The sequence below is a fragment of the Bombyx mori genome, chromosome 15, assembly GCF_030269925.1.
Source record: "Bombyx mori chromosome 15, ASM3026992v2".
NCBI classification, from domain to species: Eukaryota; Metazoa; Arthropoda; class Insecta; order Lepidoptera; family Bombycidae; genus Bombyx; species Bombyx mori.
Window position 1 is genome coordinate 3096577 of NC_085121.1, and position 26035 is coordinate 3122611.

The 26035-nt window shown below is 37.4% G+C and overlaps 1 protein-coding gene and 1 non-coding gene across 4 annotated transcripts in view; one reads left to right on the plus strand and one right to left on the minus strand.

Moving 5' to 3' along the window:
- Positions 1-882: 882 nt before the first annotated feature.
- The window catches only part of LOC101740930 (uncharacterized), a 77203-nt gene continuing 52050 nt past the window's right edge, over positions 883-26035 (minus strand). For all 3 annotated transcript variants that reach the window (XM_004928739.5, XM_012692507.4, XM_012692508.4), the window contains exon 3: positions 883-4261. In XM_004928739.5, coding sequence (XP_004928796.2) covers positions 1052-4261 — 3210 coding nt within the window. In that variant the 3' untranslated portion in view covers positions 883-1051. The remainder of the gene's footprint in view (positions 4262-26035) is intronic.
- On the plus strand, positions 12367-12439 carry TRNAK-CUU (transfer RNA lysine (anticodon CUU)). Its single transcript has one exon. It is a non-coding gene; the product is annotated as a tRNA-Lys (tRNA).

The following is a 26035-nucleotide window of genomic DNA, read 5'->3' on the forward strand; positions in this document are numbered from 1 at the left end:
TTCATTTTGTAATGAGGAAAATCCTGTTATAAAATGCACTGCTATACGCCTGTCCTATTCGATTCAATACTCGGCAAAGAAAATATGCATTTTGAAATAAAATTAGAGTGGAAAAACTAGTACCTACATAACCAGGCTTAACTTATTATCATCCATGTTTAAGGTTCATTACTATTCTAAAGTTATTTTACAATACTTGGGCAATTAGTTCACAGACAACCTTGAAGTGGCAAAACTTGTCCTGTGTTACCACATGTGAGGTAGATGTTTGGATCAGTTCAGATCATGTTTGGTCAGTAGTATGGAATAAATTTATCATACTCTTTATAGCTATTACTGCATTATTATAAAAGCCCTGCGGACTCAATCCATAAGTGTTCGAATTACTCCCTTTGTTTATTTAGACAAGTGGTCCCATTTTATCATGTAAGATCCACATAAACAGTTCAGCACAATCTGACGCTTCAGGGCTCTAGTAGTCAGTATTATATTTTTCCTTTGAGGTATTTCGACACAGAGAATGAGGTAGTTGCATATAGAATCTATTATCATCCATTCATCTATTTAAAATGAATCAACTTTTGGAAAATCGTGAGGGTAGGTAATCATTTTAGTTGCCAAAAGCCATTATGAACAAAAACTTATCGTCTATAAATACGGAAATGGTGAAGAGTTGAACTGCACGTAAAAATGATTTTTAATGATGTCTAATATTTCAGTTTGGTGTGTAATAGTGAATGGTGGCTTTCAACTGTGGAGACCCGAACCTGCAACGCGGTTTCCGAGCTTAAGGGGCGCGTTCACTAATATGCCTATAGCCTAAGTTAATTCAAAAAATACATTTAAAGCAATTCCTCGTTTCCAGGTACAATAAAACAAACATTTCTAATGTTAAATATTTTATGATTGAAAAATAACTAGGTACAATAAAGTATGTATGTACAATATAAATACACAAGTACATTAAAATATTATGCCGGCAAGTTCATTTATTTATACAATAAATAATAGTAAAGTGTAACATTTCATTAAAATTATAAATCATCGTAAATTAAACATAAGGTTCAAAATATTTAATGGCAGTCGTCATTGATTTTTCGTTGATTTTGTTCGTTGTTATCGGATTCTTAACCCTCATTTTGATATCTTTAGGCTTCAAAACACTCTTGTGGTTAGCACTAGGAGGCCTCATTCCGAGATAAATTCTATTTGCTGTAAATAACGACTTAGAGCTAAGACCAGAAGTCTCCAGGAAGAAATCGAAAGAGCTTTTCGTTTTAGCTGCATTCTTTTCGTGATTGCTTATAACCATTCTTGGTTCGCATTTAACGGTATTGTAAGAACCGCTGTTGCTTCCGGACGAGTTACTGGACTCAATGTCCGAATTCCTTACAGATTCAGTCTCTAAATTTTCAATATTCGATAGGAGATCAGGTTTATTGGATAGTTTAGCGTTTTTGGACGAGGGTCTGTTTGCAGATCCCTCATTGTTATCAAAAAACGACTCGCTAGCATTGTCATCGTTATTTTCAGTATTATGCTGAATTTCTTTTTCAGGTACATTCGTGAGGTGTTCGGTCACCATATCTGATATAGATCCATCGCTGCTGCCAGAGCTAATGCGATATTCCTCTGCAACGATACTGCCTAGTTCATCGTCTATCTTAAATTCTTCGAAGTTTTGAGACAAATCGAACTTGTCAATGTCATCAAAGTATTCAGCTTTATGCAATTCCCCATTAGATTGATTTCTTTCAGGTCCCCGATTGAACTGACGATCTAAGTCGGTTAAATTGATTTGTTTGCCGCCGATTTTCACCCCTTTATTAATTTCAGTCAATATAGAAGAAACACTATTGCCCATCTGTATAGAAGCACGGGGCTCTAGTTTTGGCTGCAGTGCGTGCATTGAAAAATTACTCAAGTAACCATCAGTACTTCGATTGACGGTTCCAGTTTGATCTTCATTCGGTTTCTCGTCTTCGTCGGGAATTATAATTTCAGTGACTTGAGGAAGTTTAGGAATGTCATTGTCGCTCGATTTGTTTTGAATTCTGGGCAGGGATACTACCTTAGCGACGCTGTTCTTTTGATTTTTCACGTGAACAGGGTATTGTTCGCTGTGAATCTCAACCGTTGGCTGTGTGAGTAGCAACTCTCTCTTGCCATTACTGACTACTGGAACATTTATCTCTGAAATGGAGCAGTAGTCCGGTTCTATAGTAATCGTAGTTGCCACTTGTCCCACTTTTCTCATCTTAACGTCTGCAACCCGTTGATTAGCCGCAACGGCTTCAGAGTCTAACGGTTCTGTCATCGATTTGACAGTGTTTTCGGTTTTCCATTTAGCCGAAAGGTTCTTTGGTTTAGGCGGCAGTGCGGGAGGCGTTCGTGGCACTTTCCTTTTATTGAATATCTTCATGGAGCCCGGTTCATTCTCCGATCTTCTATCTTGTGGGGTATTGTTTCGATTTTCAATGCTAGCCGCGATATTTTTCACAATGGAGCCTCGTATTTTAGGTACATTTGTATTGTCATCAGATTGCAGTGAACGTGGTAGTGGCATCGGTTTTACGTCGTTTGTTTTAGTAATAATAGGTTCATATTCGTTACTGTATATACTTTGCACTTCATATTGGAAACCTTGAACAGTGTTAGGTACTTCGTAGCTATGTTCGGAGGCCGTTTCTAAGCTGAATTTGACGATTTTGTGGGCACGTTTTTCAGCACGCGGTAAAGTATGATTGGTCATGTTGGACCTAACTTTTTCATCATACGATATGCTGTTGAGTGTTGAAAATTGGACTCGTTTCGTAGAAGCTTTCGGGCTCGGCACCTCACTCGATTTGGAGTTATCGTTACTGCTGTCATCTAAGGAGTTTTGAAGCAAAATTTGATTAACGCACTCCAAAACAGGATTGTTTTTGTATATTTCATTTGGCGGGCACTCGTCAGCGTCACTGGTGCTGGCGTACCAGTTTTCATTGATATCAGCATTTTCAGCTTGCTTGCTCAAGCTCGATTCTAAGCTAGTGTTTTCATTTTCGAAACGTGAGTCATAAATTTCATTACCTCTGCTTCTTAATATTTTATTGCAAAGAACTTCGTTTTGAGCTGATACAACATCTGTTATTGGGATTCCGCCATGAAAACTAGACGTTAAGAGATCATCAGTAGATTTTGATTTATAATGTAGAGTTGATTTGCGTTCCATACATTCGGACTCTTGTTCTTGGTCACTGACATTACAATACCACGGTTTTTCTTGTTTCTCTTCGTTAAGCACATTGTTGAGGAAAAGTTGTCTATTTGCTTTGATTTCATCAGACGCCTGTCTTTTGATACCGTGCATTACTTCCATCTTAGCAGAATAGGTTTTGACTCCATCAGCGATTTTACTATCTAATTCCTTTTTTGCAGCTTCACCGATGAGTTGGTCGATTTTCAGAGAAGCTTTCCGGATGTCGTTTGCTATTTGATTTGCGGTGACGTCATGCTCATCTTGATTAATTTGGTAGCCCATAGATTCTTCAGCGCTGCTACTGTTATTAACTTGAGCACCGTAATTCTTCTGGGGATTTTCATGGTACTTATTATTTTTTCGACCAGAATATTTTCTCGATCTCCTGAAGACGTCTCGTCTGACAAATGCTTGTTTGTTTTTGATAAAAGTACCTTTGCTACCGAGACTGGTGCAATTGCCTTCTTCGCTGGAACTAGTGTTGTAGACCAGTTCCGATTTAGGTAGTTGAAAGCTTTTGCTTAGTCTAGTGTTTTTCTGGAAGGCAGGTGGGGAATTCCTCTCACGATAACTACAACTCCTTACAAAATTATTTTGGAACCTGGAGTCTGTGCTCTCCAAGCTTTGGAACTCTGGATCAGTCTCAATATTAGTTTGTTCACTAGTGAATCCGAGGATTTGTTGGCAGTTGCTGCAGTAGGATTTACGCGCTTTTAACTTGCTGATTTCTTCTTGTTGTGCCTTAATTATTTTTTCTTTTTGTTGAAGTGCCACGTGTATCTGCTTCTGTTCTCTGGTAAGACGCGACTCCAATAGAACCAATGAACGTAGAACCAAAGCTAATTGGTCTTGCCTCATCCGCCTTTCTTGCACAGCTTGCTTATCCCTTTCGACAAGTGCTTGATTGGCTTCGACCAGTTGATGTCTTTGTTTGAGGACCGACTCTGATTGCTGTTGAAGCGCGTTCCTGACGGCGTCCAACTCCCGCCGGAGCTCCATCGCTTCTGAACTGCTATCCATCTGGAAGAATAGAAAATGTTCATGAAAAAAAAGTTATATTGCGTGAAAATTAGTCACTACATAGTATAAAACAAAGTCGCTTTCTCTGTCCCTATAACTCTATGTATGCTTAAATCTTTAAAACTACGCAACGGATTTTGATGCGGTTTTTTTTAATAGATAGAGTGATTGAAGAGGAAAGTTTATATGTAACTACTAATAACTAATAACATCCATTAAATAATGAAGAAATTAATAATTAATTACAGTTTCCGAAGCGAAGCGAGGGCGGGTCGCTAATTACTATAATAATAATAATGACAGAAATAACCCGAGGGACATCAAAAGAAATTACAACAGTCAAGTTTTTGTGCCCAAACAGATTAAAGTTGCTTAGTAAATGTCAAGAACGATTTGGATACCGTTTTAAAAGAAACTATTGTCATTAATGATGATGCGCCATTGATCGACAAATTTGTTTCTTAACGATCGTTATCTTTGTAAATATAACAATGTTTTGCTTGATCAAAGTCCACGAGCGTTGCAATTATTGCGAAATGAGGTCAACGGCGAAAAAAGTATTCTAATTAAAATGAAAATGTATTACATAAAAAATGCGGAATCTAGTATATTATTGCCTCTTCGTGAAATTCAAATCTTTATACATAAATCACAACGCCAGAAAAGGATGTGTTTATTTAGATACTAGACTTGCCTATCGATCTCGCCATCATTAAATGTGTAACTCAAAAAGACATGAAACACGTTAAATTTTTAAGAGATCAGTAGTTAGTGGCTTTATGATTCTCTGGTTCATGAACATATCCCATAACCCAAGGACGGCCGGTCGTAAAACCAAATCCTTATTGCAGCATCACAAGAGAACATCATATCGAAGTCCTTGTGGCCTAAAGGATAATACACCAGGTGTATTGGTATCGGGCGATGCGAATGTGCCGATGTTCGAATCCCGCCGGCAGGTACCTTTTTTTCTAATGAAATACATACGTACTTAACAAATGTTCACGAATGACTTCCACGGTCTAGGAATAGCATCGCGTAATAAAAATCAAAGCCGCTAAAAATTATAATGTGTATATTAACTGGTGGTAGGTCGTCTTGTGAGTCCGGACGGGTAGGTACCACCGCCCTTCCCATTTCTGTCGTGAAGCAGTAATGCAGTTTGGTTTGAAGGGTAGGGCAGCCGTTGTACTGTAAAACTGAGGCTTAAAACTCATGTCTCAATGTGGGTGGCGGCATTTTCGTTGTTGATGTCTGTGGGCTCTGGTAATCACTTAATACCAAATAGGTCGTGGGCTTGTCCACCCGACTAAGCAATAAGATAACATGCTGCGCCGACACCGTATAATAAGGGATACGGATTAAAAATAAAAAACGTGGCCCAGAACTTGTCATTTTCTGTGGGTGGAAGTTTCATATGTTTCATTCATTCAGTCTATAAACTGATGTATGGAAATGGTAGTGCAAGGTAGAGGGAAGAGGTCGACCGAAGAAGACATGGATGGTGTGTGAATGACGATATGAGAGGGAGAGGAGTGAGTGTTGAGATGACGGCTGATACAAGAGAATGGTACAGAAAAATTAGCTGTGCCGACCCCACCTAGTGGGATAAGGTGGAGAAAAAGAAGAAGTGAAACTGTCTTTGTACGAAATTTCATATAAATTCGTTCTGCCATTTTCGTGAAATTAACTTGACAAATAAACAGACAAACTTTCAAATTTATAACATTAAGTATAGATTATTCGAACTCTAAGGTTTCTGTTACCCAATGTAATATATTTTTGCACGGAAATTCGAAATATTACAAAATCTAATTTTATTTTATTTGCATTCATTTAAGTCTATATGCAATCTATTTTTAAGTTATATATATACATGTACTATAATATGGCTTATGTCATTGGAAATTTTTGCGTTGGCAAACGATTAAATTCGAAAAATATAATTAATCTGAATCCATTTCTGTTGCCGGCATATTATACTTAAATAAAAATGAAGTGTCTGTTTGTTTGTCTTCACTGATCTCCAAAACCTCTGTACCTATTCCTAGTGCACTTATTTATATTCACAGTTTTTTTTATATACGGTTGGAAGAACTCAATGCGCGTCTGGTGATAAGTGTTTTCCGGAGTACATAGACATCACAATGAGAATTATTTTTCTTACCTAAGCTGATGGTCTAGGGGACCATATCAGCGTCACCGTGCTAGTAGGTGAGCTCACGGGACTCAAACCTGACGATGTTGCTAACACGAACTCTAGCAAGAGTCGTGCTTCACAGAATCTACCACCGGATCGGAAACGCGACCCACTGAGAAGATCTGGCGAGAAACTCAGTGGGCTGTGTCTGGGAGTTAATTTACTCGTCGAGCCCTTCGTCGCAAGCGACGGGTTCGACGAGAACGATTACCGGTGCTTGGGGTACCTAAAAGCACCGTTAGTGAATCGGGAGGATCCGAGATGACGCGGTTAAAAAAAACGGACGGCGATAATCCAAGTAATCAGAATCAGCGCTCCTGACGTCAAGCGTATAAATTTCTACAAGACGCGCGGACTACAAAGCGCTAATTTACCACGGACGACGAATCATTAGGTTATTCATGAACGTATAGTATGTGTTACATAAATTCGGTTACTTACTAAGCTAATGATAGTGAGTAGGTAATTAAACTGATATAACTTGCCTTGAATGGCAAACACGGAACGGATGTCACAGTCGTTGACTCTAGATAGCGTTAAACGTAGTACGTTATTTCGGAATAGTAGTTTTCGTTCATGCCTAAACGTAACTTCTTCTTTTTCAAGCCCTGTCCATCCAATCAATGATGGATTAAGGCTTGACGCCGCCCTAGGCCCTGTTTATCGCGCCGCCCTTAATGTTAGAATAAACTTTATTAATTTTGGTCCAATATTTTTATTTTAAACTAGCTGACCCGGCAGACTTCGTAGTGCCTCAATCGGTAAATGAAAGACCTAAACTTTTGTATAAAATAAACTTAAAACAAACAAAAGGAATCCGTCCGACGGAGGACACAATGAACGAAAAACAAAATTGTAATTTTTATTTAATTCCGAGCATTTTCATATTTATTTACCTTTTAAACCTTCTCTAGACTTCGACAAATAATTCAAGACCAAAATTAGCCAAATCGGTCCAGCCGTTCTCGGGTTTTAGCGAGACTAACGAACAGCAATTCATTTATATTCTTCTTTTTATTTTTTATATTATTAAAAATAGCTTCATAATTTTTTTTATAAAAATTCATCTACCCTCATTTTCAAAGGAGACTGTCTTTACTTTTTTTCGTATCTGAAATTTTGGCACTAAAAAATAAATCTCCGGTTTCCGCGTATCTTGGACACGATTAGAAAGAACTACTTTTACGATTTCTATGAGCGTTATCTCGGTACGAGTAACGCTAGTTGTCGTCAAATAACAAAAACGGATATCGAAACAACCAGAACATTCTCGAATGTTCCAGTTGTATCGATAGTGTTCTAATGGCTGAGAGAAGTCATTCTTCGCGGCCACGTATCGTAAACGTACTGTAAACGTCGGAAATAATGCAATCACAATAAAAACTTTTAATTACTATTCTTGCAATCGAACGTAGTCGGTATGAAGTGTTCATAAGCTAGGCATTTGACTTTTTAACAATGTTCATGATAAACACAACGGAATGATAAAGCACTTTAAACAACTTAATTTGAACCACAGTGGATAAATAGGACAGTAAAAAACTGGACGCGTAACTTTCTTTTTTTGCCGAAAGCCGCTGGGCTATAATTAGGTTTGTGTTTGAAAATCAACCCATGACATAGTTAAGTCCTGTCGATCCCAAAAGACTATATTTCTGCTGCGTGCAGTATAAAGGATTTGTCAACCGAAGCATATCTATTTAATACGTGAAGCAAAAACTTTGTGCCCCTTTTTACGAAAATTACGCGGACGGAGGAGTATGAAATTTCCCACACTTATAGAGAACATAGAGGAGTGCAGAATGCATTTTTTTTAAATTATACATAAAAAATACATTAAATCAATAAAAAAAAAATTACAAACTACCATGTATTTGACACACACACGCATATATACCCTTTTGTTTGTCGTTAAAGTCTGTAGTCAAATTAAATATAGGTTATATTGTTGGTCTTTAATATTATTTGTCTATAGTGTAGACTTGACGAAATCTTTGATTAAAGAAGTAGTCTTTGACAATAGAACCATAATAATTATCAAACTTATAATTTCAATTAATTATTGTCGAATTTCGACTACTGAGGGACCACTAGTATACGTTACGTGTATGGTGCCATGCAGCTTCAGTCTTGAGACCGAAGTCTCAATTGTACTGTACAATGGATGCCTTACCCTTCAAAAAGGCTGGAATAAGAAGGTAGCAACCGTGACGTAGCGTAGCTAGGTCTCCAACCAGGTGGTCCGAAGACCTATCGAAGGTTGCGGGAATCTGCTGGACATAGAGAGCGCAGGGCTGGCCGTCTGTGGCCGTCTGTGGCCTGGCTTGTACGAAGCCTATATCAGGCTGATAAATAGACCTAATGGTGTAGATTCCCAAGATGCTATACCATCAATCAATCAATCACACCGATTGCTTGCGATGTGCGTAAGCGGTGCAAGAGCATTGGGTTCGATGATAATCGCCTTCAACTCTTAATAAGATAAAATTTAGATAAGGCTAAAAGTTTTCTAGGTTAACAGTAAACTAATACATACAGGTGTAGTTTCTTGCATTTTAAATCATGTAGTGACTGTAACATAATTTAAGAGTAACGGGACATGAAGATATAACACACAGCTGCACATAATTCATATTGAAATTTGATGATTCTTAAATCAATAGAATGTTTCGATAGAAACGGTTTATACGATAATAATTTCAAAAATAAGTGCCTTTTGATATATATTTAGTATCGTATTCTGTTGGATAAAACGATTTTAAGGTAATAGAAGTATGTATGTAGATACCTTTTGAATAGTTATTTTGTGTCAATAATTTTATGGATATTTCAATACGTAGTGTGTCTCATACATATCAACTATCTGATAGAAAGTTATAAAAAGAAAAAGAAACCTAATTAAACTTGTAACAAAATCTGTTAGCGAGTAAAAGAAACTCTGTAAAAGTCTGAATTGCCCCCACAAGGATTTTGCTATTCACTACTGCAAAAACGCACGCTACTCTGCTCTGATATTGAGTTAAAGGAAACGATAGCAACTATTATTACTCCAACCCTATGTGTTCAGCATCAAGCTTCGACTTAGCTAATGAAATCTACGATGTCAAGTTCATGGACTCCGACGAGAGTGTAAAAAATTAATTAAAACACACAAAACGAGAATCAACATGGACGTTAATTTCGGTAACCACTTTACAACGGGTCGGCCGTGAGCTTCACCTATCTGCGTAATAAAACTGATACATAGATTAACCTTACCCTAAAAAAGGTCACATCTCTAAGTTCTATTAGCAAGAATTACAGTTAAAGAAGTACACGTGCAACTTAGTGTGCACGTGGAAGAAGTGAACCTTCTTCTGCGGTGTGTGGTATTGTGGTTTTCTTAATTTTTCATCTTTAAATCAAATTTCTCTTGCAATAGGGAATACTATGTATAAGAGAAAGGACCTAACTCGCTTTGTCCTTTCCCTCTCTCCACGGTCGATAGCTTCACGAGACGTTCTGTCTATTTTCTCACTCTCGCTCTTCCTAAATTGTATCTTTTCTCTCTAGCCGTAACGAATCTGTCGCGAGTTAAATTTTACTCGAAACGCGCCAAAAGAAGTTTCACTTCAAAAATTTGAATTGGACGTTATTACACGTTACGTCGCCGACAACGATATATCGTCTTTTCGCATTGAAAGTTTACAATTTCAAAAAATATTCGAAATATGAGTTAATATGCGGAATCATTTGGTATCACAAGTATTTTTCTCATAAATACTGTCAAAAGAGCGTAGTTTAGTTCTTTTTTTTTTAGTTTACCTGTGTTTTGACTACTATTAACAAAATTAATACATAATGTAAATGGTAAAAAATAAATGTTGCAAAGATGATTAATATTAATAATATCACATGTTAAACCTTTAAAAGACTCTCCTGTAAAATTAATAAGTTTAGAGATTATACAGTTAATGCGAGAAGACGATAATATGTATCAATAAATCGCGACCTTTGTCCGATCGCCCTTACGCGTCGTAATGCATTTTAACTCTCCATATATGTCGATAACCTTGCATGCACTTAATGGTTCTGTATTCGGACAGTGTCAGGGTTGCGGTCGACAGCGGTTATTCCGACCGGTTGCGACACAACGAGGTCGGTGGTGCCGGAAGGAAGATTTATGTTAAGTCGATTGCTTTTTGTATGCATGCAGTTACACTATCCGTGTTCAATACGGATAACAAATACGGTTAACAAAAATAAGAAAACAAACAAAGATCATAGATATAAAATACCTGAGCGAGTTCTTTTTTTTTATTGCTTAGATGGGTCGACGATCTCACAGCCCACCTGGTGTTAAGTGGTTACTGGAGCCCATAGATATCTACAAAGTAAATGCGCCACCCACCTTGAGATATAAGTTCTAAGGTCTCAAGTATAGTTACAACGGCTGCCCCACCCTTCAAGCCGAAACGCATTACTGCTTCACGGTAGAAATAGGCAGATAGAGTCCCTTCTTTATTTCGCCGTAAAGTCGTATTTTATGTAATTAACACCACAGTTGAAACAATAGAAATTTTATTGTTGTAGCGGCATAAACAATTCTAAGTTATTATATTATATTCGTTATTAAACACATTATAAATTATTTTACGTTTTAAATTTTTGGCGGCAAAAAGGTCCCGTGTCCCCCCATAAAAAGGTGCGTTCTTAAACGCCACATACCGAATACAACAACTGAAATGGAAGTGGACTGGACATGATTTCATTCGAGATAAAACAGATAAATGGTCCCAAAGGAGTGACAGAATGATGTCCAAGACATAAAAAGCGAAATAGAGGAAGAGAGCAACGTAGATGGGAAGATGACATCAAAAAAGTGGCAAGTGGCAAGTCGTTCGACTTGGATGAGAAAAACGCAGTATATAATATTATGGAGAACCCTTGGGGAGGCCTATGCTGTACAGCAAGACGAACAAGAAACCGGTGTCGAATAATAAAACTAGATAATAAGTATTTACTGGTGGTACGACCTCTTGAGAGTCCGCGCGGGTGGGTTCCACCACCCTGCCTATTTCTGCCGTGTAGCAGTAATGCGTTTCGGTTTGAAGGGTGGGGCAGCCGTTGTAACTATACTTGAGACCTTAGAGCTTATATCTCAAGGTGGGTGGCGCATTTACGTTGTGGATGTCTATGGGCTCCAGTAACCACTTAACACCAGGTGGGCTGTGAGCTCGTCCACACATCTAAGCAATAAAAAAAAATATTGAAAAATGTTACTTAAATTAGATGTAAACAAAGGTATAGGTATAGCCTTTGTACAATAAAATTAAAAAGTTACAATATCCGCGTCATTCTTTTTATTTGAACCACTGTTGAAATTTTATGTGGCTCACCGATAAATACCTAATATTTTCATTGTAGAGCTTTTGATTATAACTCGCTGTGTGAAAAACATAAAAAGGCGGCTGACACCGTGAGGCAAATCTAGTTCATATTGAACCTAAAGATTTCACTACCTACTCATTTGTAATGTTCTTTAAAGCTTTAACATTTAATTTACACATTCGAGACAAATAAAACTAAAGAAAGCTAACCTAGCCTTGAACGTAGCTTTCGCAACGCCCACGCTTCGGACAGTTACAAATGACCGGTGACTTAAAAACGAGAATAGATCCACAGGAATACAATATTATTTATGGATGGTGTGATTTATGAACATTTTATAGCTCATAAAGTTGAGAAGTTCATGGTTAAGATTTAGATTTAAATAATAAATTTATTATAATAATAACAAAGAGAAGCATAGAAAACATTGTTCATTCACAATATTGTTTACATAAGATTAAAATTATTTTAATAATATCAAATATTTGTTTCTTTACATTTGGTTGTGATACAAAATTTTGCTTATCTCACATAAGCCCGGCTAGCTCAGTCGGTAGAGCATGAGACTCTTAATCTCAGGGTCGTGGGTTCGAGCCCCACGTTGGGCGTTATTCTTTTTTTAGTATTTTTTATTTATTTATAAGGTGTATTTTATTTCGAGGTATTGAATTATATCTTACAATAGTTTAGAGAAGCGTGTGAGGTGAATGAAGTCAAGGTGATGTCTGGAGAATTGAGGCGTACCGATATTAAGGACCGATTTGAGTTTGGCCAGGTCAAAATCCTGCTGTGTCTTTAATTTTTTCCAATGTTAGAAACGTACTTAGCACGTGTCGAAACGACTTCATGATAAAGGACCATTTATAAATTTGGTTAATTACTGGTAGACCAGCATTGTGAGTGTGAGCGGGTAGATTCCATCATCATCGTCATCTACCGTCAAAAAGTCTTGCATTCCAGTTTGAAGGTTGCCGCAGTCATTACACAACACTAATATAACCTTAAAGCGAGTATTTACGTTGTGTTGTTTACCAGCTCATGTAACCACTTAAGACCAGATGAGCCAATTCATCCATCTAATCGGTAGGCAGGCAGGTTTAGCGGTAGGCAGCGGCTTGGCTCTGCCCCTAGCATTGCTGAAGTCCATGGGCGACGGTAACCACTCACCATCAGGTGGGCCGTATGCTCGTCTGCCTACAAGGGCAATAAATAAATTTAAAAAAAAACAATAAATATATAACAAGATTATTTCTTTCACATTGAACTTGAAACTCGAAGTATTAGTTAAGAGCCTACAGATCTTAATTGAGATACGTCAATATTAATCATTGCACTGTAATCTTTGATCTGCACTTTAATAAACAGCTTTCACGAAACACGAAATAACATCACTATTTTTTTGCGTCTATTACATTAAACATAGTATTTGTATGTGATTATCGATTATTATTCGAATAAACGATACTGACCCGATTCCCCGGAATTAATCGATACGAAATCTAAAGCAAGACGAGGAGAGAAGAGCGAAACCGAATTCTTTAGATCAACATCGAGGCATTGCTCGCGACTGCTTTTTATGTCGGTAGTGATTTTGTGAAAGTTAAGTTGTCGCTTTAATGAGAGGCTTCCAAAAACGTTTAGAAATTTTAAAACTAATTTCATTTATTATATATTTTTAAAACGAACGAACGTGTGTATCTAATAAAAAATGCTTTTATTAAGTCCAAAAGTTTCAGTCCGGAAACCAACCGAAATACTAGTATTGTTTATTTTACTGCACTAGATGGAGGAACTCTCACCGGCCTACTAGTGTTAAGTGGATACAGAGGTTTGATATATGACAATGTCAATGTCACCACCTTTAGTCACGAATGCCAATTTTATTGTATAACGGCTGACTTCTCTTCAAATCAGATCATGTGACTACTTCGAGGCAGAAATGGTGCGTAAGCATCATTTCAATTGTAACCGGAATTTCTTGTTTTGGTTTTCACGTATGGTTTTAGTACACCCTGTATATGTTAAATGGCGGTCGTAAAGGTTGACGCCATATAGCAGACTATAAATTTGCTTTTGAACAGATTTCTGCTATCGTTAATTTAGTTGATATTAATGTTTTGAGGAACAAAAATTAAATTAGCCAAAATGCGAATTAATTCCCGCCAAGAGATGAATGTAATGTGAAATAATAAATCACAATAAGGATGTGGCAACCGTAATGATTTTTTTCGCCCTAAATTGAGAACGTTTGTTTCTCAATGAACATCCAAACGTTATGCAATTGTGTACCTCATTCGGTAACCCACTTAATGCAATTGAAGGTTTGTGCTGACATTTCGTGATCTTGACTCAGCGGGCGTCCGATATTTCCTGTAATCTACAGGAAATATCGGCCGTCTTCTCAAGCTTGGATTCTATGGGTCTTTGTTTTTGAGAAATGTAAATGTAGCAATTTTGTAACGCAGACTCCTATACTTGCGACGATATCGGTTCATAGAAGAGTGGCAATAAGCTGTGTGACTTAACGCTAATCTTCGTAATTCCTCTATCTCGTGTGAATGGAATGTTCTTGTCTTGAAAGACCACTTGATCGTACTGGTCGCTGTCGTTGGATACCAATAGCCAGAGAAAACAGTTAATCCGATTCTCAACACAGATTGCTATTTGAAAAAAGATATGCAAAAAGAAAAAAGATAGCGCCCTGGAAACATTGTTCATCATTCATTTATTTCTTCGAAGATGCTGCAGATGAATTAGTTCCAGATACAAATTACGACGGCATTTTGCAATGATATAACAATTTACAGGATTGTTTCGAAAAAATACTCAGAACATTCCCGAAGAAACGGACTCACGACAAGCGGATACTTATTGTTTTTTATTGCTTAAATGGGTGGAAGAGCTCACGGCCCACCTGATGTTTAGTGGTTAACGGAGCCCATAGACATCTACAACGTAAATGCGCCACCCACCTTGAGATATGAGTTCTAAGGTCTTACAGTATAGTACGGCTGCCCTACTCTTCAAACCGCATTACTATTTCACGGAAAAAAGAAGCACGATGGTGGTACCTACCCGTGCGGACTCTTAAGACGTTTTACCACCAGCAAATTAATTGGCAAGAAAGCGCACATATAACAACAGACTATACGTTATGTACGTGTCAAACTTTATATTCCTTCTCGTATGTTATAAGTGAGATATAAAATACTAAAAGACATCAGTAAAATACTTATAAATTACATGCAAACGAATTGCGTAAGCGGATTTACAACCTTTACATAACGTCGCAATTCCAGTATTCCTTTTGTTATTCAATCACAATAATGATAAGTTATTTTTTATTATTATAAAACATAACCTCTTCTCGTGTTGCGTAATTTAATGGAGCCGATTAAATTTAAGTATAATGCTCTCGTTGTCCCACGGCGTGGATTACAATTTGAATAGTAAGGTTTACGGGGTTACGAAATGATGTCAAAGATTAGGCATCTTGTTGAATAGTTTGATTACAACAGGCAAATTTCAGGACAAAGGGTATAATAATGTTGGTTAATTGCCATTCAGTTCCTTGTTGGGTTAATACTCAGTTTTGTTCTCTACCTGTTCGCTGGTAAGAGGCTATTCCAGCTAAATGCTCAGTTAATTAAAAAAAGTTGTGGTCCCGCAGTAGTCGAAATTCGACTATAATTAATTGAAATTATAATTTTGAACATTATTATAGTTCTATTGTCAAAGACTTTTTACTTCTTTAATCACAGATTTCGCCAAGACTACACTATAGACAAATAATATTGAAGATAAACTATAATAACCTATTCTCAACTTGACACACAGGCTAAGCAATAACAAAATTTGACAGTAAACAAAGAGTATTTATATGTGTGTGTGTGTGTGTGTGTCAAATACATGGTAGGGTGTGTAATGTTTTTTTTATTGTTTTAATGTATTATTAATGAATAATTTCAATAAAATATTAGCATTCTGCACTCCTTCTCTATATTCTCTATAAGTGTGGGAAATTTCATACTTATTCGTCCGCGCAATTTTCGTAAAAAGGGGTACAAAGTTTTTGTTTCACGTATTAATATATAGATATATCAAAAAATTCGTCCATCTCTATTAAATTTTGGTAAATATGTGTTAGCAGTCACCTTTATGAACGACAATTATGTATGGCCCGTGGATACAGCTGCAAAATGCAAAGGTCGAACGCACGTAATCAACCGGCTACGACCATTATCTTATACTCATGAAATTATAGTTCTGTTACTAGGGGCCGAGTCTTAGTTCAATGAAGTACTTACATCTATTGTCAGGTCAATTTCGATTGTATTGCTCACGATACGCTCTAGTATCAGTAAAGCTGCTAATACATCCATATCTATCACATGTCCGAAGTGATGTTTCTCGTCCCAACAATACTTATCGTGAATCGTCAACACTATTCCAATGGACACCCTTATCTTGATTTACTAAAACAAACCGTCTCTAGTAACTAATTCTAGTTTCACTTTATGTTTAAGAACCAGTAACCAGTACAAAGAAGGAGCTGAGGGAGAAGGACATGTGACTTTTACAAGCTAATTTTCTTAGTGTCTTATCTGCCATAGTTACAGTATCTACAATTATTTTCTTACTTATCTACTAAATAATCCTTAACAGCCTAATGCTTGGATTCAGAAGCGATGGTCCTTCGTCCTTGCGTCGATAATCATCAATGCTGAGGGTCGTGGCCTTCTTTAACAACTGTCTCCTGGATTATCCTGCGCCATTCCTGCCTGTCCTCGGCTGTGTGGATAACAACGTGAACTGAAGTGTTGAGAGTGGAGCGTATCTGGTCAGACTAGCGCATTGGACTTCTGCCTTTGGCCCTTCTTCCGCATACCATGCCTGTTACCAGCACCTTCTCTAAATTGTCACCTCTCTTTCTAGCAATGTATCCAAAGAACTCGAAACTCCTCCGCGCACATATAGTACTGAGGCGCATCGGAATCTTGAGCTCGGTTAGAATGGATTCGTTGGAAGCGATGGTAAAACGTTCCAATTCCAATGGAAATTCTGGGTAGATCTGCCGCGAAGTATCAGAGTTTCAGAGTATTAACATTGTGTAACGGTAATCGTCTAGCACGAGTTAGGTCATTTTAATTTTAATAATAAAAGCAATAAGATGCAACATATCAGACATTATAAAATATTTGTATCAGAATGATTTTTGCCGTAGTAACATGGTAGTATGGGTCATAGAAATTTGAACGGTAATAAAAGTGGCTGACAAACCGTGACCGTCCAGTGATGTACTTAGAGATGTGCTAAGAAGGAACTTGAGCAATACGAAACAGAGGAAATGCAGGCACGCGCTCAACCGTCAGACCCAACAAGCGTGACCGTACGTGAGTTTACGTTGCGAAAATACAAAAAAAAATAGGGAATAGTAGAAGAATACCATAGTTTCTTGAACTGTCTGCAGAAAATCATGGATAGAATATATATTTTTTTTTATATTGCTTTATTTTTGGGTAGACGAGCTCAAAGCCCACCTGGAGTTAAGTGGTTACTGGAGCCCATAGACATCTACAACGTAAATGCGCTACCCACCTTGAGATATAAGTTCTAAGGTCTCAGTATAGTTACAACGGCTACCCCACCCTTCAAACTGAAACGCATTACTGCTTCACGGCAGAAATAGGCGGGGTGGCGGTACCTACCCGTGCGGACTCACAAGAGGTCCTACCACTAGTAAAATGATTGAAAAATGATATGATAAAAAAATTAAATAAGACGTTTGGATTCCGAGGAAGGTATTTCCAAAGATTATTTTGAGACACCTTCGTTTTCCTCCTTGGTAAATGTTCTTGAATTCGGTATAATGAAGTGTAGACATGAGTCAGTATTTGCGTTTAATATTAGATAATAGGTATTCCCTTGTCTTTTTATGTTCCTCTACATAGAGAACCAGTTCACGGACAACTTCTTGTCAAGTGGAGATTGGAGACAGTCTATCACAGCATTATTCCCTACCTAATTATTGGTAAAGCCTAAGACGCTATTTTAACTACCCGCGGACATTGGTATAGGTGAGCTCACGGGGCTCAACCTGAGAGAACTGGTTGACACTAGCCCTAACAAGAGCTTTGCTGAACCTGCCACCGGATCGAAATCGCGATCCGCTGAGAAGATCCGGCCAGAAACTCCGTGGGCTGTATGGGCATCACAAAATGAATGCTGTCATACGCTTTAAATAATTAGTTGAATTCTCAACTGTATTGGACAACGGCCAGTCTTATCAATCAAAGAGAAGATTGCTTCACGCCAAGCACAAGCAGATCAGTGGTACTTAATTTTTTTTTTATTGCTTAGATGGGTGGACAAGCTCACAGCCCACCTGGTGTTAAGTGGTTACTGGAGCCCATAGACATCTACAATGTAAATGCGCCACCCACCTTGAGATATAAGTTCTAAGGTCTCAGTATAGTTACAACGTCTGCCCCACCCTTCAAACCGAAACGCATTACTGCTTCACGGCAGAAATAGGCGGGGTGGTGGTACCTACCCGTGCGGACTCACAAGAGGTCCTACCACCAATAATAATAAATTGCGAACGTAAATTTTATTTCACAAAATTAGTCCTTCCGTCACTTGGCATCTAGATCGAGTTGCCTAAGCTAGAAATTACTAATACGTGTTTTTTCTTTCTTCTACAGAATATTATTATTTCAATTGAATTGTTCTAAAGCGCGAACCGTTTCATGCTTGTTTTTATCTATTCCATTAAAATCAGTGACCGTATCCGCTATGTAAATGTATAGAAACGGCACGCGCTCACGAACCACACTCGCATGGTTTAGAGAGACGCCTTAGAAAACGTCTCGTAAAGTTTTATAGTTTACGATATTAATTAGTTCAGTTTACCCTAGTTCTTTTACAACTGCGTAAACGAATTTAAGACATGAACATTAAATGTTACCGTTCAAATTAGATCAATTTAACTGTATTTACATCGCGATATACTTACAGAAGCCATTAGTAGAAGTCCATTGACGCAAAACAGATTGGTCGAAGTCGTCGCTAACGTCAAACTCTCAAATGAATGTTATTACTTTTGAGCTTTCTTTGTTTTTTATTTAATAGACAATGGGAAATTATATATAAATCCAAAATCGTGTGACATAAATATTTGCTCTCGTGTCATATTACTCAGGAAGAAAAGAAGAGAATAAAGTGTGTAGGTACAAAACCGCATAACGTTGGCATGCGACGCGACACTGTATACGATAATATATTATCAGTATACATTACCGTTTGCCACCGAACAGGGGCGAACGTGGCCGGCTGCTATCCTTATCGAGAATCGATCGTTCCTAAGCAACTTCAAATCGAAACAGGAGTTAATGACCTTTTAAGCTTCGCGATATTCGACTTTAAAGTTAAGGAAGTTAGAACAGTTATTTTCTACAAAAAAAATATTGATACTTTTTCCTTGGTGTTCGACTCGATTATTTTTATTCGATTATTAAAATATGTCGTGTCGAAAATTGTATGTTGTGAAAATTTGTGACGTCCAGTGCATTCGTACGCAGCGATGCATCGGTGTTCGAATTCCGCAGACGGGTACCAATTATTCTAATGAAATACGTACTTAACAAATGTTCACGAATGACTTCCACGGTGAAGGAACATCATCGTGTAATAAAATCCTGCCCGCAAAATTATAATTTGCGTAATTACTAGTGGTAGGACGACTTGTGCGTCCGCACAGGTAGGTACCACCACCCTGCTTATTTCTGCCGTTAAGCAGTAATGCGTTTCGGTTTGACAGGTGGGCCAGCCGTTGTAACTATTCTGAGACCTAATAACTCGAATATCATGGCGGGTGGCGGCATTTACATTGTAGATATCTATGGACTCTAGTAACTACTTAACACCAGATGAGCTTTGAGCTCGTCTATACATCTAAGGCGCAATAAAAAAAAAAGAATAAGGCCAGCTGATTATTTCTAAGAAGCAGTGATTCGCTATGATTTGAAAGATAGGACAATAGTTCGCAAAACCATTGAGACCACAAGCTATGTCTTAAGGTGAAGGCATTCAGGTTGTATTGGCGTTCTTCTACGAACACGTCTGTTCATTTATCGCTATAAAATACAAATTTACACAACATTTATTTCGCAATACCTAGCATTCTGTGTCACCGTGAACCGTCTCAACTCATAATGCACCTTTTAACTGACATTCGACGTGTCACTCAAACAATGTTTCACAACGTTCTCGAAGTTTCTAGCATAAGTTACTTTAAGATCTAAATATCTATATATATTAATACGTGAAGCAAACACTTTGTATCCCTTTTTACGAAAATTGCGCGGACGGAGGAGTATGAAATTTTTCACCCTTATAGAGAATGTAGAGAAGAAGTGCACAATGCTAATATTTTTTTTAAATAATGCATAAAAGATACATTAAATCAATAAAGAAAACATTACACACACTACATACCATGTATTTGACGCACACACGCATGCACACTATTTACTGTCAAACTTTTGTTCTTGACGTCTGTGGTCAAATTGAGAATAGATTGTTTGTCTTTATTAATATTTTTTTATAGTGTAGCCTTGGCGAAATTTGTGATTATAGTATGTGTACTTACAATTCCAATTAATTATAGTCGAATTTCGACTACTTTCTTTATGATTGAGAGATTACTGGTGGCCCGAAGGCCTTTCCAGTGTCACCAGGACAGGTGGGCGAGCAAAGGCTCAGCCAGGAGGGGTAGGATTTGCTAACAGTTGCCCGAGCGCCTCCGAAGGAGACCTAGCAACTCAAGAGCAATTGCTTCGCGATTTCGACTACTGTGGGACCTCTAGTACACCTAAAACAGCACAAGTCCGCGTAAATACTTAGCTGCGTATTTGCGTGCGTTCGGTCCCTTACGCAAACACACAAAACTGACACGTTTGCAGGAAATTAATCGTCTCGCAATACAACACGTTAAGAGAATTAATATAACGCGTGGATCAGTATCGTTGGATTGCATCAGAACGGAATTCGAGTAGGACGTGAATTATAATAAACATGTAAATTTATCGGCCTTTTGTTTTTTTTTTTTTAATTCCATTAACTCTATAGGTTTTTGTTTACTTTAAAAGTGTTATAGTGTTTATTTTGTATGTAACTTGGGGAGTGATTTGAGTAAATGTTTAAGTTCATCTTGTCATCATTGACTGGTAGGACCTCATGTGAGTCCGCACGGGTAGGTACCACCAACCTGCTTATTTCTGCCGTGAAGCAGTAATGCGTTTCCGTTTGAAGGGAAGCCGTTGCAGCCGTTGTAACTATACTTGAGACCTTAGAACTTATATCTCAAGGTGGGTGGCGCATTTACGTTGTAGATCTCTATGGGCTCCAGTAACCACTTAACACCAAGTGGGCTGCGAGGTCGTCCACCCATCTAAACAATAAATTTAAAAAAAAATCAGTTAAGACCTACAACAGTGGACACAATTTGAGCAGACTGCCTTTCATTATATATAACATACTATTGATTGGTTTACGTCGCGGCGTCCAAGCGGTAATCATCATTTTTCCCCTCAAGAGCCGGCGCCCGTATCATGATTCATAAGACTAGTTCATACGGAGTTTAATACGTGACTACATACAATCTATTATCGACAGTAGGTAATACAATTCATATCAGTTTTTTCCTTCTGCGTGCCTTTAAAACGGATGCTCGCTAAGTTAACAGCATTCTTGCATGACTTAATTTTGCTCTTGGGATTTGTTGATCACAATTAAATTTTGTTTCTAATATACAGGGTGTTCAGAAACTGCACCCGTGATATTATTGCAATTATGTACGAGGTGAGCCTTGAAGTCAAAATCTCATTGTATAATTGCTGTCGCATACCTCACACAGCCCACTGAGTTTCTCGCCGGATCTTCTCAGTGGGTCGCGTTTCCGATCCGGTGGTAGATTCTGCGAAGCACTGCTCTTGCTAGGGCACGGTTATCCGGCCCCAATTTAGAATTCCCTGTGTTGTGGGTACCAGAGACTGACATACATACGTTGTATATATATACGTTATAACGTTATAAGTATAATAAACAACCAGACAAGAAGCAAACAAACTTGTTCATCACACAATGTTTTCCCGATGTGGTAATCGAACCCACGACCCTCGCAACAATCAGGGGCGCTAACTAATGCACCACCAAGTCAGTCTATAATATGTATTATTGGTTATATTACCATTTGTATGACGATTATTAGATTAAAAGCATTATCTCTAGTTCTTCTAAAAATACTCATCAATTTTAATGATATTTTACTTATTATCTAAATTCGCGGCTCTGCTGAAAGAAATTAATGGTTTTCACTAATTCTCCTATTGTTGTATTTTATTCTTTTGTATGTATGTACATAAATAAATGAATTAGTCATTAGCACCGTATCCGACGTCTTGGAAGATAACTAATACGTATTTGATTTTGAATTTTTAATTTAAATATAAACGGGTCCAGTTCAGATTATATTCTGATTTCATAATGGTGGCTATATGAAATAGCGGGTGCATTTAAAAATAATAAAATTTGCATGTCAGTTCTGAAGACGGGTACAGTTATCTTGAAATATTAGTTTGACCGAATGCGATTTGTTGTGTTTGGTGTAATTTTGTAAATTAGTTTCCCGTATGACAAGTTACGTGAGTTGAACTTTTTATAAAATGTATGTGTATGCAAATCATAAATCTTCTATCGTTGCTTTTGATTGAATACCGAACCATTATTGGCTTTTAATCTGTTGAAATGGGGAAAGCAATTTGCAGCACACCTAAGTTAAACGATCGTCTGAACAAAGAGAAACTATACCTAATATGAATTGGGTACCCGTCCGCGCGAAGCTGGAATTAGCTCTTTAGGCTACGAAGAGGTAGGAAAAAAAATTGAAGTTAATTCTGCTGCCCAGATTTTTACTGCTATCGATTGCCTCATGGCCCTTAGGTGGAATGCAGCTGGTTGGAATAAATTCTACGTACAACTTTTGATTGCTGGTAGAGGAAGTTAAGTAGGGAAATAAGTTTAGGATACTTATATTACAAAACAACGAAGAAGTTATAGAATAGCATAGCCATATCTATTGAAAGTGGAGCCGACTATTTTAGTTTTTGACTCATTTGGCTCAAAGTTGGACTCTTACCCTTAAAACGAAACCAAATTTGATATACCCTAAAGTCCGGTGAGATACTCAATATTGAGTTTCAGATAGAGCAGTAAGGAAATCGTTTAACGATAATAATACTAAAGATTTACGTCACGGATTGCTACAGCTTAGAAACATATAGATATGTTAGACCTATTGACACAGTTTTGTAATGTTTAGTGTTATTTCGCATGTTTTTTGATTCCGATATACAGAGTTCAATAATTGTGTGACATGTTACTAACATAGTTGATATTTATTGAGGAAATGCCATTCAGGGGTTAATATATGAAGCTAATGTATTATTGCACCAAAAAAATATATTTTTTTGGAAAATAATAACGCACATCAGCTTTCAGCAATTAAATCACAGTGGAATATCTAATAAACATACCTTTGTTGTTTGAAATAATTTGTCCACATGTGAAACTGTCAACGAACTTTTGCATTTTAATGTAATACAAACACTCAACGGAGAAATTTAAACAGCAGGTGTCTTTAATACGTTTTAGATAAAAACATCTGATTTAATAGTTAATTTTATTATCATCCTTCTTATATTTAAATAATGGATTAATCCGAATTTTATATTCAAAAATGTCAATTTGAACCTCTCTAATGCATAAATTTGTCTGTTTCCGTTATTTGAAAAACAACGCTTTCTTTAAACGTTCGAATGATCGAGACTGCGAGAACGAAATAAACACATTTACGAATTAAATAAATACGTTTAGAACAAGTTCAATCAGCATATAACCGGACCACGTGTGTGTTTCCGACCCGAAATCACAGACTGCTTCAGTTGTGAGGTTTCGCGTTCAGCAAGCTAACGTTTAAGTGGATTATTAGGATTTTTAGTTAAGTACGTAATCTATTTAAATATTATGAATTTAATTGCAGGAGGTTTGCTAGGCAACTGTCTCTCTCTTTCTTCTTCAACCTGTCTCCACCCTATGCTGAGTGTAGGTTTCTTCACAAGCACTCCATTCTTATTGGTCTCTTGCTTTTCGCATCCAGTCGTTACGAGCTATTTAGACTCTTCTATATATATAAAAATGAATTGCTGTTCGTTAGTCTCGCTAAAACTCGAGAACGGCTGGACCGATTTGGCTAATTTTGGTCTTGAATTATTCATGGAAGTCCAGAGAAGTTTTAAAATGTGAAAAAATATGAAAAATTGCTTGGGTATAAAAAAAAAAAACTATTTTGTTTTTCTTTTGATGTTTCCCCCGTCGGACGGATTCCTTTTGTTTGTTTTAAGTTTATTTTATACAAAAGTTTAGGTCTTTTATTTACCGATTGAGGCACTACGAAGTCTGCCGGGTCAGCTAGTATATTATATTTAGGCATCAAGCAAATGTTTAATTTTCATAAATTTTTTTTAAAAAAAAGCAATGAGAGAACCTGAAATATACGTAGGAATGGAAACATAACCATCTTGAAATTTCTATAGCAATATCTCAGAGGTAAATCAAACAAAGGACTTTCTAAGAGAAATTGAGATGGGTAATAGTATAAATAGAACTAGAATAACATAAGGACATAGACATCAGCGTTTTCTTTGGGCGTTCACAGGCACCTTTTGGTTTTGGAAGCAGCTTTGCTAAAAGAAGTTGTTTAAAAATGGGGATGATACAAAATACCAATACGGGTCGAAGTATCAGGCAAATGATATCCGCTCAGCCCCCCGAACATTAAAGTGAATTAGATGTAACTCAGTATTGCAGTATTCAATTTACATTACCTACAACGTGCAAGGGAAGCCGCAATGGTGGTGGATGAAATATGGCGGACCTCCAATATAAAGCGTACAACATCAGAGTCAACATCCTTACGCATTCAATCTCCATATCTCACAGCTAGCGGACGTCTGTCAAGTTGTATAGATCATTTATCAATTGTGTTACATTATTATATTAATCTTAGAACAACGACAATCTTTTTGGGTGTCATCTTTCTTCATTTTCGGCAACAGTTATAACGCACCCTACATTTATACTTCTAAATAATTAATTTAATAATTTCTTTATACATAATACATACAACTACATTGTTACCATCACACACATTAGTGCCATCAAATGTTAACCCATTTAGAATGAATAATAAATAAATGGTAAAGATTTCTAATAAATTTTCTAAGCACTAGGTCACAAGTCGCTTATTCGAAGCGTATGCAAATCGCGTGCAATAACGACGCAATAAAACATAACTGGGCTACGACGTTTGTACTGTTCGCTCGGTGCGAGTTTTTTAACGTTCTCGATAGCGTAAAAGTTAACTTAAATTTGTATATAATGATCCTGAAACCAATATGGACGTATGGATTGCAACTGTGGGGAAGTGCATGCGACTCCAGTTTAAATATCATGCAAAGAATGCAGAATGGCATCTTAATAGCAAACGTACCATGGTTTGTGACAAACACTGAGATCCATGAAGATACGGTTGACAGGGACTAAGTACAGAACTCGGCTGGAAAACCACCCAAATACCCTAGTTAATGCGTTGACAAAAGTCAGTTACATCAAACGACTGAAACGTCATGATATACAGGGAGTTGGTGACAGATGGTGATCAATGAGGAGTCTCCTGGTGAGGAGCCTCTTCGGCGCGATGACACAAGCAACGCATCTGCTCATAGTCCAGGGCTGATCGCAGATAGGCACGAAAAAAAATTGTATATTGTAGTTGGAACGATTGCCTACGTTTGCCGCTAAGGGCGCTGTTCCAAGTGCATACAAATTTATGTTAACTTTTACGCTATCGAGAACGTTAAAAAACTCGAACCAAACAAATTATAATTTGCGTAATTACTGGTGGTAGGACCTCTTGTGAGTCCGCACGGGTAGGTACTGCCTATTTCTGCCGTGAAGCAGTAATGCGTTTCGGTTTGAAGGGTGGGGCAGCCGTTGTAACTATACTTGAGACCTTAGAACTTATATCTCAAGGCGGGTGGCGCATTTACGTTGTAGATGTCTATGGGCTCCAGTTACCACTTAAC